The sequence below is a fragment of the Rhinolophus sinicus genome, linkage group LG10 (genome assembly GCF_036562045.2).
Source record: "Rhinolophus sinicus isolate RSC01 linkage group LG10, ASM3656204v1, whole genome shotgun sequence".
NCBI classification, from domain to species: Eukaryota; Metazoa; Chordata; class Mammalia; order Chiroptera; family Rhinolophidae; genus Rhinolophus; species Rhinolophus sinicus.
In genome coordinates, this window is record NC_133759.1 from 19,926,664 (window position 1) to 19,939,420 (window position 12,757).

At 34.9% G+C, this 12,757-nt stretch overlaps 1 protein-coding gene across 8 annotated transcripts in view; it reads right to left on the bottom strand.

Moving 5' to 3' along the window:
• Window positions 1–12,757, bottom strand: part of RBMS3 (RNA binding motif single stranded interacting protein 3) — a 1,259,852-nt gene that overhangs the window by 443,353 nt on the left and 803,742 nt on the right. For all 8 annotated transcript variants that reach the window (XM_074312720.1, XM_074312722.1, XM_019745285.2 and 5 more), the window contains one exon: window positions 5,905–5,963. In XM_074312720.1, coding sequence (XP_074168821.1) covers window positions 5,905–5,963 — 59 coding nt within the window. The remainder of the gene's footprint in view (window positions 1–5,904; window positions 5,964–12,757) is intronic.

Below are 12,757 nucleotides of genomic sequence, written 5' to 3' on the forward strand. Positions count from 1 at the left end.
TATTAGGCATGGAAACTTTCTATGGAATATCCATTACTCATTCTCTCTGCTCTAAACACATAGCCTGTCAGAAAAATGGCAGGGAGGGGGAGCAGGGGAGCACGCAGAGGAAGCCAAACTTAAAAATCAAGAAAAGGCAGAGGCAAGTGAATTCACTGAAGATTTACACCTTGTTTTCAATGCTTTCTTTTCATGTAATTTCCCCTGACTTATTAAGTTAGCACATACACTAGAAGCGAGAAGGAAACACATGGGGAAAAACAGAAAACAGCAAAACAAAACAGTGCAAATCTCTGTGACTTGTACAATAGCTCTTACTGGGTTCTTGTGTTCGAGTAGCTGAATGAACTGTGGTCTGTTTTTCATTACTCTCCATCTGGAGCTGTTGCTCGCTTTGTTCAGCAATTTCTGGTCATTTTGGCCTGATGGTGACTGTTTTGTTTTATGTTGCCATATTATACAAAATGAAAGCTGCCGCAGCCACCACCCAAGAAAGAACAATCTTGAAAACGAGAGGTTATGTTAAAAGAGTTCCTCACGACCCCTTCCGGAATAGAGAGTGAGTGTGTTTATCTAGGCCTTCCTACTGTACAGAGCTTAGAGGGCGTGGGTGGGATACAGGATAGAACAAAACCCTTTCTTTTAAATGGTAAGATAGAGTAAGAGTCTAGAGTTGGGTTAATATACCAAGGTTAATTTTGATGCCTTTTCTTTTCAACTCTAAGGAGATTCTTGCATGGACTTTAACATACCCCACTAAACACTTGCTTGCCTATAATAGGCCAAATGCTAAACAAGTTATAAAAAAAATGAATTCATATTATACTTTTAAAAACAAAATAAATCAACCCTGTCTTCATAATATTTGGTTTTAATTGCATAGTTTCAGTCTGGAGGCAAAGTTGCAAATGATTCAGAAGCAAGTGTCTCAGAGATGACCAAATCCAATTTGTGTTCTCTAATGACAGCCTCAATGCTCTTAACGATTTTGTTTGAAAAAGCCACCTCAAATGCCCTTTCCATTTCTTTCTTTGAGAAAGCAATGGTCAAGAAGAATTCAAATTTTGCCTATTATTTAAAAAAAGCAAAGGTAACATTCTCTCCTAATGCATTGCTATGTTTATCTGATTTTTTTTTAAAAGACAAAGAAACTTATAGTCTTGTGCTACTCAGGTTACACAAAAAATGACCAAAATATAAATACAAATATAATTGAAATCATCTCAATATTTTCAAGAGCTATTTGGCTTTTTCTTGTGGGATTTTTTTTTTTTTTTTGCCTGAAAATGCAATAAAACAGATTTAGAGAAATGTAAAGTTGATAACAATCTATCGCCCATATGCATACCACCTCAACCCCAACATTAATTTTGTTTTGCTTAACATTGTCAGTATTTCATGTGACAACAAACACGAGGTATTGTTGAGCATCATCCATGTATTAACTCATTTAATGATCATATCAGGTCCTTTTATTACTATCATTTTATAGATGGAGAAATCAAGACACCCAACAAAGTTGAGTAATTTACCACAGGTCACCCAGCTACTGAGTGGAGAAGCAATGTTGAAACCAGGCAGTCTGGCTCCACCACAGACGTAACCATAGCAATACTGACTCTGAAATATTTACCTAGCTCCATATTTATTATACACATTATTTTACATTGTTCCATATTCATTTAACTTCCTATAATACACATTTTCATAGTCTGAAATGGTTTAGTCCTCATGAATATAATTGTAATGGTTATAGAGCAGTTGTATGTGCTAGAAGTGGGATGCTTTCTATATTTGTTCTAATATAGAAAATGAAAGAGTGCTAAGAGTTTGCATATATACACACTTAAAAAATATGTTGGAATAAACTATTTGGCACAATATTCTCAGCGGAATTACTAATAGCAATTACTAATAGCAAAGTATGTTCTTTTCCATACTAACTTTTTTTTTTTTTAAAGCCTCTACAAATTTAGCCTTGTACTAATGAAAAAATGGATGCACCAGTTTCACAGAAACCAGAATTTGCTGGCCTCCATGTTATAATGTTTGCTACATTAGTGGATATAAACTGTGACTGCCAATTGCTTTAATTTGCATGTTTTCAATCTTTTACCTAACCCATCCTGAGAACACTATTCCTTCTCGTATGTATGTTTTTTTGTTTCCCTAACATATCTTCTCCCACAGGACCTATAAATAGGAGTCCTCCTTGCTCCATTTCCATATGGTTTCCCTCCTACCTAAAATCTCCAATAGAGTCTCACATAAAATTTATAACCAATGAATCTTCATTTTCACCATTGTCTACAGAACCCTGGTATCATTCCTCCTATTTCTGCACTAATACCCCTGCATCAGTCACTTTTTCCAATGCCACTCCTGCTAATTTGATTCTTGACTATTTCACTTAATATTTAGATGGTTGTTTCAATGCCTATCTTATCAGTTCCTTGAACTCCTCAGTAATGCCAGTTTTCTTCCCAACTTCAGTACTTGCTCCCATGGTCATCATTAGCAACTATGAATAATGTTCCATAAATGTAATTGCTGTAGCTTCCCAATCATATGTAGTTTCTACTTGTAACTATTTCAAGGGTCATTTTTCTGAAAGAAATACTTTAAATAAGACTCAGAATCTTATTATTTTCCCCAAAATATGAAAGTGACTGTAGTACTTTTCTAATCACAACTGCTTTCATTTAGGATACCTCCCCTATGTGTTTGACCAAGGTGGTGACTCAGAGTCACTATTGTTATCTACAGGCTCCAAGTGTTGTGGCCAGAAAAGACAACTGGAGGCTTTCATTTTTGTGTAATGACCACATGATCATACCACCTTCTTCACACTGCCCTCAAGGAAGACGGACTAACAGCTCTCTGCACCCCCATAAAGTCGTCTTTAGCTGTCTTTCTATTAAATGATTTCCCTGTCTGGTTCCAGGATCCCTCCCTCCCTCCCTCCCTCCCTCCCTCCCTATCTCCTTCCCTTCTGTTATCTCTTTCTTTCTTCACTCCTTCAGCATTTATTATGTTTGAGACCAGTAGTCTCCAAACTACTTCTAAAATACTTTGGAGCAGCAAACCCAATATTTATATTTATTTGTCTAAAACCTATGTATTTGTATAATTTTCATACTGATATATATGTTATAACACACACAAAAAAAAAGTTGATGTAAAAACAAAGGAAGATATGTTCTAATATTTTCTACTAGAATCTCCAATAGACAGTCATTCATTTCCCTACAACACCCCAGTTTGAAGATGTTTCCTAGATTACACAAACCCTGTTTTCATTGAGTTTCAAAGTCTATTTGGAGAGGGAGAGAGAGAGAGAGAGAGAGAGAGAGAGAGAGAGAGAGAATTAAAGAAGGAGTTAAAAAAAATTGTGGTTAGGAGTGTTAGGAGTTCATGTAAGGTTACCTACAGTATCTGTCCATATCAGCATCCCCACTGTTGAGAGACGGATAATCGCTTATGGAAACTCTGATAACCCATTTCAGTTATATCCCTTACTCTTCAAGCCTCACAAGTACACAAGAGTACAGTTTTTCAGGTTCGCAATTTACACTTTTGTTATTCCAGTGTTGTACCATAACAAAAGATATCTGCGATCTTGAGCAAAACTTTGCATAGTGAAGGTTCCTTTCACATCGACCACTGCAATGATCAGATATGTAATGAGATCTACTGTGGTTTACTGGTGGTGCTTGTCTGTGAAGCATTTGTACTTCTGATTAGTGTTCAATCAATATTATTGACTGCATGAGTTGGGTGCCTCAATTTTCTCTGGTTGTTCTTATAGATATTTTTACCCAAAGACTTTGGAAGTGGGTTGGGTTGCCTATAAGGAATAGATTTAGCATTGTAATGCTTCTAACATACCATATGCTTCCCACAGGCGAAGAGTAAAGAGTATCCTGTAGTCATCGCCTAGCTTTGCTCTTAGATGTTCTCCCAGATTCAGTTTTCAGCTGCCCACCTTTATATAACGCAGCACATTCCCCTTCTGTAGGTTACTTTTAGTGTTATTATCTATTCCCTTGATTTCAGTCACCATCTGTAGCTCTGAGCTTTCTTGTACCTTCCTCTTTGATATCTCTCACATAGATGTCATGCCCAGACCTCTAATTCAGCATAGCCAACACATAACCCATCACCTCTCCACAAAACCTACTACTTCAATTTCTGGACTTCTTACCTCAGTAAATGGCACAGCCACCTTCCACAATCATGAAAGGTCAACATGTTGGCTTTATTTTATATATCCCTTTCTTCCTCCGTTATAGAGAATATTCAATTCTACCTTTGAGAACATTCAAGATGACTCCATTTCCATTTCTCTAACAATGCCTGGGTGACATTCCTCATTTCCTCTTGATCTATGGATTTCAAGTTTACATTGCTTTTTTCCTGCCTCTAATTTCTCCCATTTGCAATTTGATTTTACTCCTTTGTGAAAAACAACTTTTCTAAAACATATACAGAATTATATTGTGTCTGCTCAAAAAACTACTAAGGGTTTCATACAGAATTAAGTTCAAAATATCCAGGATAACTTTTTTAAAGTCTGCAAAATTGACCCCTTCTTTTTTTCTACCACTATCCTTACCTGTGCATTTTTGTATTCCAGATATGTGGGTCTGATCAATTACATTCTGAAATTCTTTCTCCCAAACACCAACCATGCCCAAGCCCATCCATTCTGCCTTGGGTTTATAAACTTAATTCCCCCAAAAGGAATTTCTATAGGAATTCCATATACTCATAGTATGTTGTGAGTACCCATCTTATAGATATCTCTGTTATACTCTCACATCGTATCTCAGGCTGATGCACTGATCCTAATAATTTTATTAGGACTAGTTTCTTGTTTTACTTGGTGGTTTCTTTTTCAACTAGAAATTGAACTATCAGATAACAGAAACCATGTCTTATTAGTTTTTATCTTGCAATACCTGAATACCTAGTACATTTGTACGTTTATAAGAGACATGAAATGTTCTCTTTTAATTGCTGAATTAAATCTAAATACCATTACCCAAATAGGCTAGTATGTATCTGCAATGTATAAGTATTCATTCCTAAAAGTTGTGTACATTATAATTATATGTGAAATAAGGCAGTTTAGAATAATCTTGGCTCTACCTTACTTTTCAACATCAGTGTTATAAAAAAGACTGGCTTAGAGGAACAACAAATCACATGTTACAAGAACCATTCCCATTTTCCAGTAAGAACTGAGTCATATAAGAGAGATGATATAGATGCCACAAATCATTTAATGCAGCTCTTAAAAGAGTATAGGATTCTCAAACATGAAGAAATAAGAGCCACAGATATACTCAAACAACTTCAGAAACAGTCCCCCCTCCAAAAAAAAAAAAAAAAAAAAAGGCTTAATAAGATACCAACTCTGAGAATTCTGAGATCCCATGAGGTGTCCATGGCTGAAGCTTAGACACAGTGGGCCCATCAGTAAATTCATCCTAGTCAACCAATGTTGCTAACGCTTTAAAGAACAGATAAATTAAAATGTGTTTTGCATGGGAAAGTTCTCCCCAGAGTTTCTTAGTTTTATATAGGAAATCAATTTGCATCACTGATGATATCATTCAAATTAAACAACCCAAAGTTGTTAGGAGGTAATTTAGTTTTATGCTGAAGCAATTTGACACTTGTTCTAATGTGCGATTTTCATTTTGTTTGTTAATGAAAAAAATTAATGAGCAATGTTACTAGAAATACAACTCATCAGAGCCTCGGGGTTATTAAAGGGGTTTGCCGTATAGTATACAGTGTGACCCCTGGGCACCATGTGCTGGACCTCTGCCTGGGAGCAGCTAGCAATTGAACAGTATAGGTAAAAAGAGCTCAGGATACAGATGCCATTACACATACCTTTGCACTGATTTGTGTTTTTGTCAAGAATTGCCTTTGTGGATACAATTTTTCCATACCTGAAAGAGAGAGAGAGAAAAATCCATGTTACTGTAGCCCAATGGAGAAACATCAAACACCTTCATGAACATGGGTGTACATACACATGGGCAGGAATGAACCAAGAAAACAAGCTGGGAACTCCCATTTCACACCTGGGTGATCTCCTTTCACCAGTTCTTCTCTATGACTCGAGAATGCACTTCCCTATGCAATCACTGGGTTGAACCTTTAAAAATAAACCTGTCAGGCTGTCATAGGTGGCTGAAGGGGGGATAGCATGTGATTGTGATCAAAGTAAATCACTGTGGATTCATGAAAAAAAGTATGGAGCTTGGTGCCAGGATGAACAGGGCTTGCATCCAGCTCTGATGCTTACCTGTGTAACTAGAAAAGTTTAACATAACTTCTCCAAGCCAATTTTTTCATCTGTAAAAAATGAGAATTGTAATAACCACCTTTCAGGATTTGGGAAAGGGTTAAATTGAAATTTTGACATTTCCTATCAGTGCTCCTAAGATAAATAGAAATGTATTTATTTTGCTACTAAAAATATATTATACTGTCATTTGAGGATAAGATCTGACTTGTGTGTTCTCAATGCCTGCCACCAAAGGTGATAGAAGTTCAATAAATGTTTTCTATAAATAAATAAATGATACAGATTATCCAATGGTACTTCATCTATAAGAAAGTTTCTACGATAAATAGCTATATACATCATAAATATGCTCATTTTTTTTATCACCTCTTGCACAAGACCTAGTCTAGGTTTTGTTTTCAAAAGATGAGTAATATGGGGAATCAAACAATCTCTTAGAGCACATTTCTGAGGTATAATGATGATGAGACTGAACAAGATGATCCTAAAACCCTGTTCTTTAGGATTCCATGAAGGATGCTTCCCAATGAACCTAACAACGTGGAGATGCTATAATGCAAATTGATGTGCCAAGTTTATTAACAACCCCCATTCTGTTCAAGATTTCAGCTATTGTCACAAAATATTTGCCAAGTTGTCTTTAAATTCTGTGTTCCTAAATGTAAAAATATATGACAAATATTAAACATTCCACATATTAATGAACTAGGTTCCCTATTTCCAATGTTTCTTTTACATTTGTAATCACCTTTTACTATATCATTAATTTTTCACAGCATTTCGGAGGTCATTTATTAAAATTCTAGTGTCCATAAGGGCATAGTACCGGAAATGCCTCTGCCTGTGTCTTTTTCAGTTGTTTTCACTAAAGATGGACGGAGGGTCCTCTAGAAACTGATGGGATTAATGTCATTACGAAAGTGATACACCTATAACCTTGAAAATCATGCCAACAGGAGCAGAGCTATTGATAGGCTACAATAGAAACAGGACTACTTGTATGAAATTAGATGAAGGGGTCTGGAATAATTCCCACCAGTCACCTAGTTACTCCTCCCTTGTTAAAGTCAGCCAGAACTGGGATGGAGCTGCCCAATACCGAACTGAGTAGATTTTTGTCAGCATAACCCTGACGTTTCAGCTATTTGCATCTGGGGTACCACTCCGTTTCCTGCATCATTGTAACTATTCCCCTACAGTTAACTAAACTGAAGATTGCTAAGGCTGAAAGTGTCTATAACTATTTTGTAGCTGTAGATAGCATGGCCTAAAAGATCGGTAACTTAATCAAAATCATATAATCTGTGAAAGTTACATCAGGAACCTGAATATGGAATTCTCAAATTTGATGCAGTGCCTATTACATCATGCTGCCTCGAAACTAGGGAAGCCCCTATATATGTCAAATCTTCTAGTTCAATCAAGCTTCATTTCTTTGGGAATCCAGGTATTATACTCCAGGGCACTGTAGTGTAGTAGTTAAAAGAATATACTGTGACAACTAGCTGTCATGGCTCAAATCACAATTCAGCTCAGATGCATTCGTTTGGCTAAATCTTATGTGTTCTTTGCAACATTTCATCATCTAAAATAACATAAGACTATTTACTTAAATACTGATTTGCACTATTTATTTAAATTTATATACATCTGCTTATAAATTTGTACAATGATGATAATAGTCTCTACCTCATAGGGTTGCTGTGAGGATTAAATGAGGTTTACCAAAAGTGTTGATAACTGGCTGACACAGAATAAATGTTCATTAAATATGAGCTCTTCTTGAAATTACACTCTTCCTATTACCTGCTACATAAAAATACCTCAGTCTTTGGCCTTCTCTAAGGTAGATAAGAAGTGAAAGGGGGTAAAGTTTCCATGCAAAACGACAGCTTAAAACATTACTACTTAGATTGTCAAAATCTTTCACTAAGAAATTTGGCAGGTAAAGTTATTTGCTAAAAGTATAATTTGGATTTACAGTTTATATGATTATTTTTAATGTTCAAGATTTCATTAACTATGTTCTCACCGCACATAATCACACCAGTATCCATAGGATTAGAGGGATTTTTTGGTTGGTTTTAGTCCTACTGAAGTGTCTGCTACCACAAGACTGACATCATACAACCTTACTCTCTCCAAAATTCCTCAGCTCTCCACCTATACCATCCCTATCAGATGCATACAGCCTCTTTCAAGTTCTACTTCACCCCAAGACCTTCTCTCTTAGGAAAGCAACCAGTAAAATCATATCGTTTTTGAACAGCCTCTTCACTAAACAATGGTTCAAGGCACCAGAATCATACCCATTAATTACAGTAATGTTTGCTAGATTTTGGCTACTCAGGCAGGTAAACATTTGCAAAATTACATGCATTTTACAGTATTAGACAAGAAGGGAGAAGAAAGGGAACGTTTGCTGGAGCTTTTTTTTTCCCTCACAAAGCACCATTAATATAATATAGGAGAAGTAAAAACCAGAGGAAAAAAATAATTTAGAAATTTATAACCATCTGACATCAGACACACAAACTGTTAAGACAAAAACCGTTCTTAATAGGCTGCTAAAGCTATTCCTGAATTTTTAATATAAGCACCTTCTAAATTAAAATTTAGCTCTGTCTTTTAAAAAGGAAATTAGAAATTACTACATCTCATAGTGAGTTAAATTTCATGATGAAACTTTTAACCTGTAGTGTGCATAATGTCTTACTATATCAATACTACAAAGATGTCTTTTCCTTCATTAAATGCAGGACAAATAAAACATGGTTATCATTTTTTTACGGTCCACAAAAAAATGAAATGCTTTCTTGTGGAAAGCATTTGTGGATATTTAAGCAAGCAACTTTTTTCCACCAAAAAAAAAAAGAATTTTATTTCCCAGAAAATATTACAATAGTACTATAAATGGAAAATCAAACACACACACACACAAACACACACACACACACACACACTCATGCCAAAAGACAAATTGTGCTATTTCTTGATTTCCCTATTCCTAATTACACTCTAGGCGAGAATTTCCAATAGTACAGAATCACAAAACCATGGAACGCAACTTAGAATACTTGACTTATCCGCTTACTCTGATCGGAGGTATAGGAATTTCATTCCTTGGCTCAGTTACAACATTCCGCATTAACAATTATTTCGCAAAGCTAGAATATGCTTTAAACAACAAAAGAAGGTATTTAATGGGCCATTGGTTTGAACTCATGTTTGAACTCACGATGACAAACAGGTACTTTCTGCATGACTGGTGCTATATTTTCCATGCTCTTCAAACTCAACAATTGATGTAGGTAAATAAAGTTTAGACTTTATTTTCTTAACAACTCAAACCATGATAAACACAAAAAACACCAATATAATATACCTGTGAAGAACTATATTAAATCTCTCTTCCTAATGTTTTGTCAAAGTGTGTATATATGTAAACCATGTTTCCCCAAAAATAAGACCTGACTGGACAATCAGCTTTAATGTGTCTTTTGGAGCAAAAATTAATATAAGACACGGTCTTATTTTATTATAAGACCGGGTCTTATATAATACAATATAATATAAGATCGGGTCTTATATTAATTTTTGCTCCAAAAGTCGCATTAGAGCTGACTGTCCGGTAAGGTCTTATTCTCAAGGAAACAGGGTATATATATATATACATATACATATACACACATATATACGTATATATGTATATATATGTGTATATATATATTTACTCTAGTCTATATAGTACGTATATGTATACATACTATATAGACTAGAGTAAAAAGAATAGTCTATATACATACTATATAGACTAAAGTAAAAATTACTACACAGATTCAAGACACATTTTTACACACTCCAAAAAATATATATATTTCTGAGGTAAAAGGTATTCCTAAAGTTGAATTATCTCACTTGTTTACTCTCCCTCTTCTTAGAGTTTAGATCAAGACCTTAAGTGTTCGTCAAGTTTTTGTTATGCCATCCATGACTAGAAAGCAAAATCTGATATTAGAAAAAAATGTATATGACCAAATTACTGAATGATGCATTGAAATAGATACTTAACCACTAGTTCCAGGTGCCTCCTGGAAGCTTTCAGACAAATACAATTCACTTTTTTATGCTTTCATATTCTACAGCTAGAAGAGATAAAATACCCATTGTCAACTTCATTGGGGGTTTCAACTTCTTGGGGGAAACAAATAAATGAACACATATTATACCTTCTTTCCATCTGGGCATTTAGTATCTTACGTAGCCAATATAAGAAATAGCTAATACCAGAATTGCTAGGATACTTTTTAACATAAAAATATGCAACTTCTTGTCATAGCTACATATTCACCAACTATCCTAAATGCCCATACAGTATCTAAATATGACCAGGTGCCAAATAACATTATTTATATTCTAAGTGCTCTGCAAAACAGTAGCCAATATATAATAACTATCCACTTACTGTATTTTGAGTTTTCATTAACTGAGTTTTATAAATTCATGTGTTGTTTATCTACTCTTTAAGATATTTTTACCCCAGCTTGTCAATGCAAGTTTTACCTTACACTTTTTAAAGAAATAGTCAATTCTTCCTGGTAGTTATTCTTATCTTACATAGCATCTGAGTCAAACTATATTTGTTGATACACATGATTCTTTCACATACAAGCCTAATTTAAACTAATGGCATCTTTTATTTTCCAAAGTTAAAGAGAAAATAGAGCTATTATGGGTCTACTCTTCATGAATTATGAACACATCAAATTGATAGGACCTTTCTATACAGAATTTATTTTTAAATTCCTTTGCTGAATCACCAACTGTGTATGTTAATTCAAAAAAATACAGGCAATGACTGAAAATAGAGTCTCCGCAGTCAATTAACCCCCAGCTAACACTTTACTCACATGCCTTTTATATTGATAACAGACTAGAAAAAGGTATTATATTTATTTAACAGATACAACATTATCCTTTTAGAAAATGTGGGGTTTTATCTGCCTTCTTCTAGATGGCTCATTTATTCTTTGGCATTTGGAAATGATAAGTGAAGGCCAAATAAAATAGCTCTCCTAGGCACACTGAGCCTAAGGACTGTCAGTTTGTGATGGTGGCACTGGTATCTTCCAAGTGCCCCTTCTCTTTCTAAATAATATAGGTCCTTCAAGAGTAACCTGCATGTTCTGACTTCCATGTCCACCAGTTATTTCTCCCAAATCTGAATGGCTATTGTGCTCACAGTCTACATCAAAGCACCTAGCATGTATTATTATTATTATTATTATTATTATTAATGCTATTGTTATTGTTTTACTGTTTTATGATATTGTCTGTTTTTTCCCCATGAGATTGTCTCTTCAACCAGACCTTGAGTTTTCAGGGGTCCAGATGATCTTTTATACTTTTTAAATCATCTTCAAAATATCCAGTATAGAGCTTGATACATAGTAAACTTCTATGAAAATCTGTTGATTTTTAACTAATTTTTATGGACCTGACAAATTTTCCAGTTCAGAAACACCTACTAATGATTGGACTACATTTATACATAATATATATACATATACATATAATTTATAATTTATATTATTGAGCACCTGCTACATGCCAGTGAATACACAGGGCACATTAGACATTTTATTCCAAATTCTTACAACTACCTAATAAGCTAATATCATCATTCTCATTTTTTAAGATAAAAAATTAAAGTTAGCTTATATTGACTTACATACCCAAATTGACAGCTATTGGTTATATTGCTTATATTTAAACTAGGGTGCATTTAGCTACAAAATCCCTACTCTTTCCGTGATATCACACTGTCCTTAATGCATAGTGAACAAGCCTGCATCAAAGTTAGTTCTCTGGCCAGTCATGGGCCACAGAAACTATCTCGAAGTCTATTGCAGATGTTGGACGTAACTGGTCCCCTAAATGGCATTTCGTTTTGTTTTGTTTTCTGTTTTTTAATGAACACCATTTATTGGAAATAGTGTACCTGGACATTCCTCATTGATTGTTAGAACTCACATGGAAAGAAACGTATTCCTCAAAGAAACTTATGACTGCACAATGTGTACCACATTCTAGTACATCTACGAATCTAACATCAATTGAAAGCATAACAGAAACCATAGTTTGGCAGCAGAATTTACATTTGCTGTTTGGGGAAGACATAAAACTTCCAGATTCTGAAAATCCTGACATCATCAATTGTCTTGATAGTATTAAGAGAAAACTGCATCAATGAGCAGCACATGTGATCATTTTGAAGGCCATATTTCAGTAGAGAACGCTCTTAGTTTCCACTGCATCCCCTAGTACCAAGGCACATAATCAGGTTCTCAAGAAAGTTTTGCGGTGGTGCTGTTGCTATTAAAGTAGTGGTTCCCAGTCAGGACATGGGCTGTTTAGCTTCATTCTAATTTG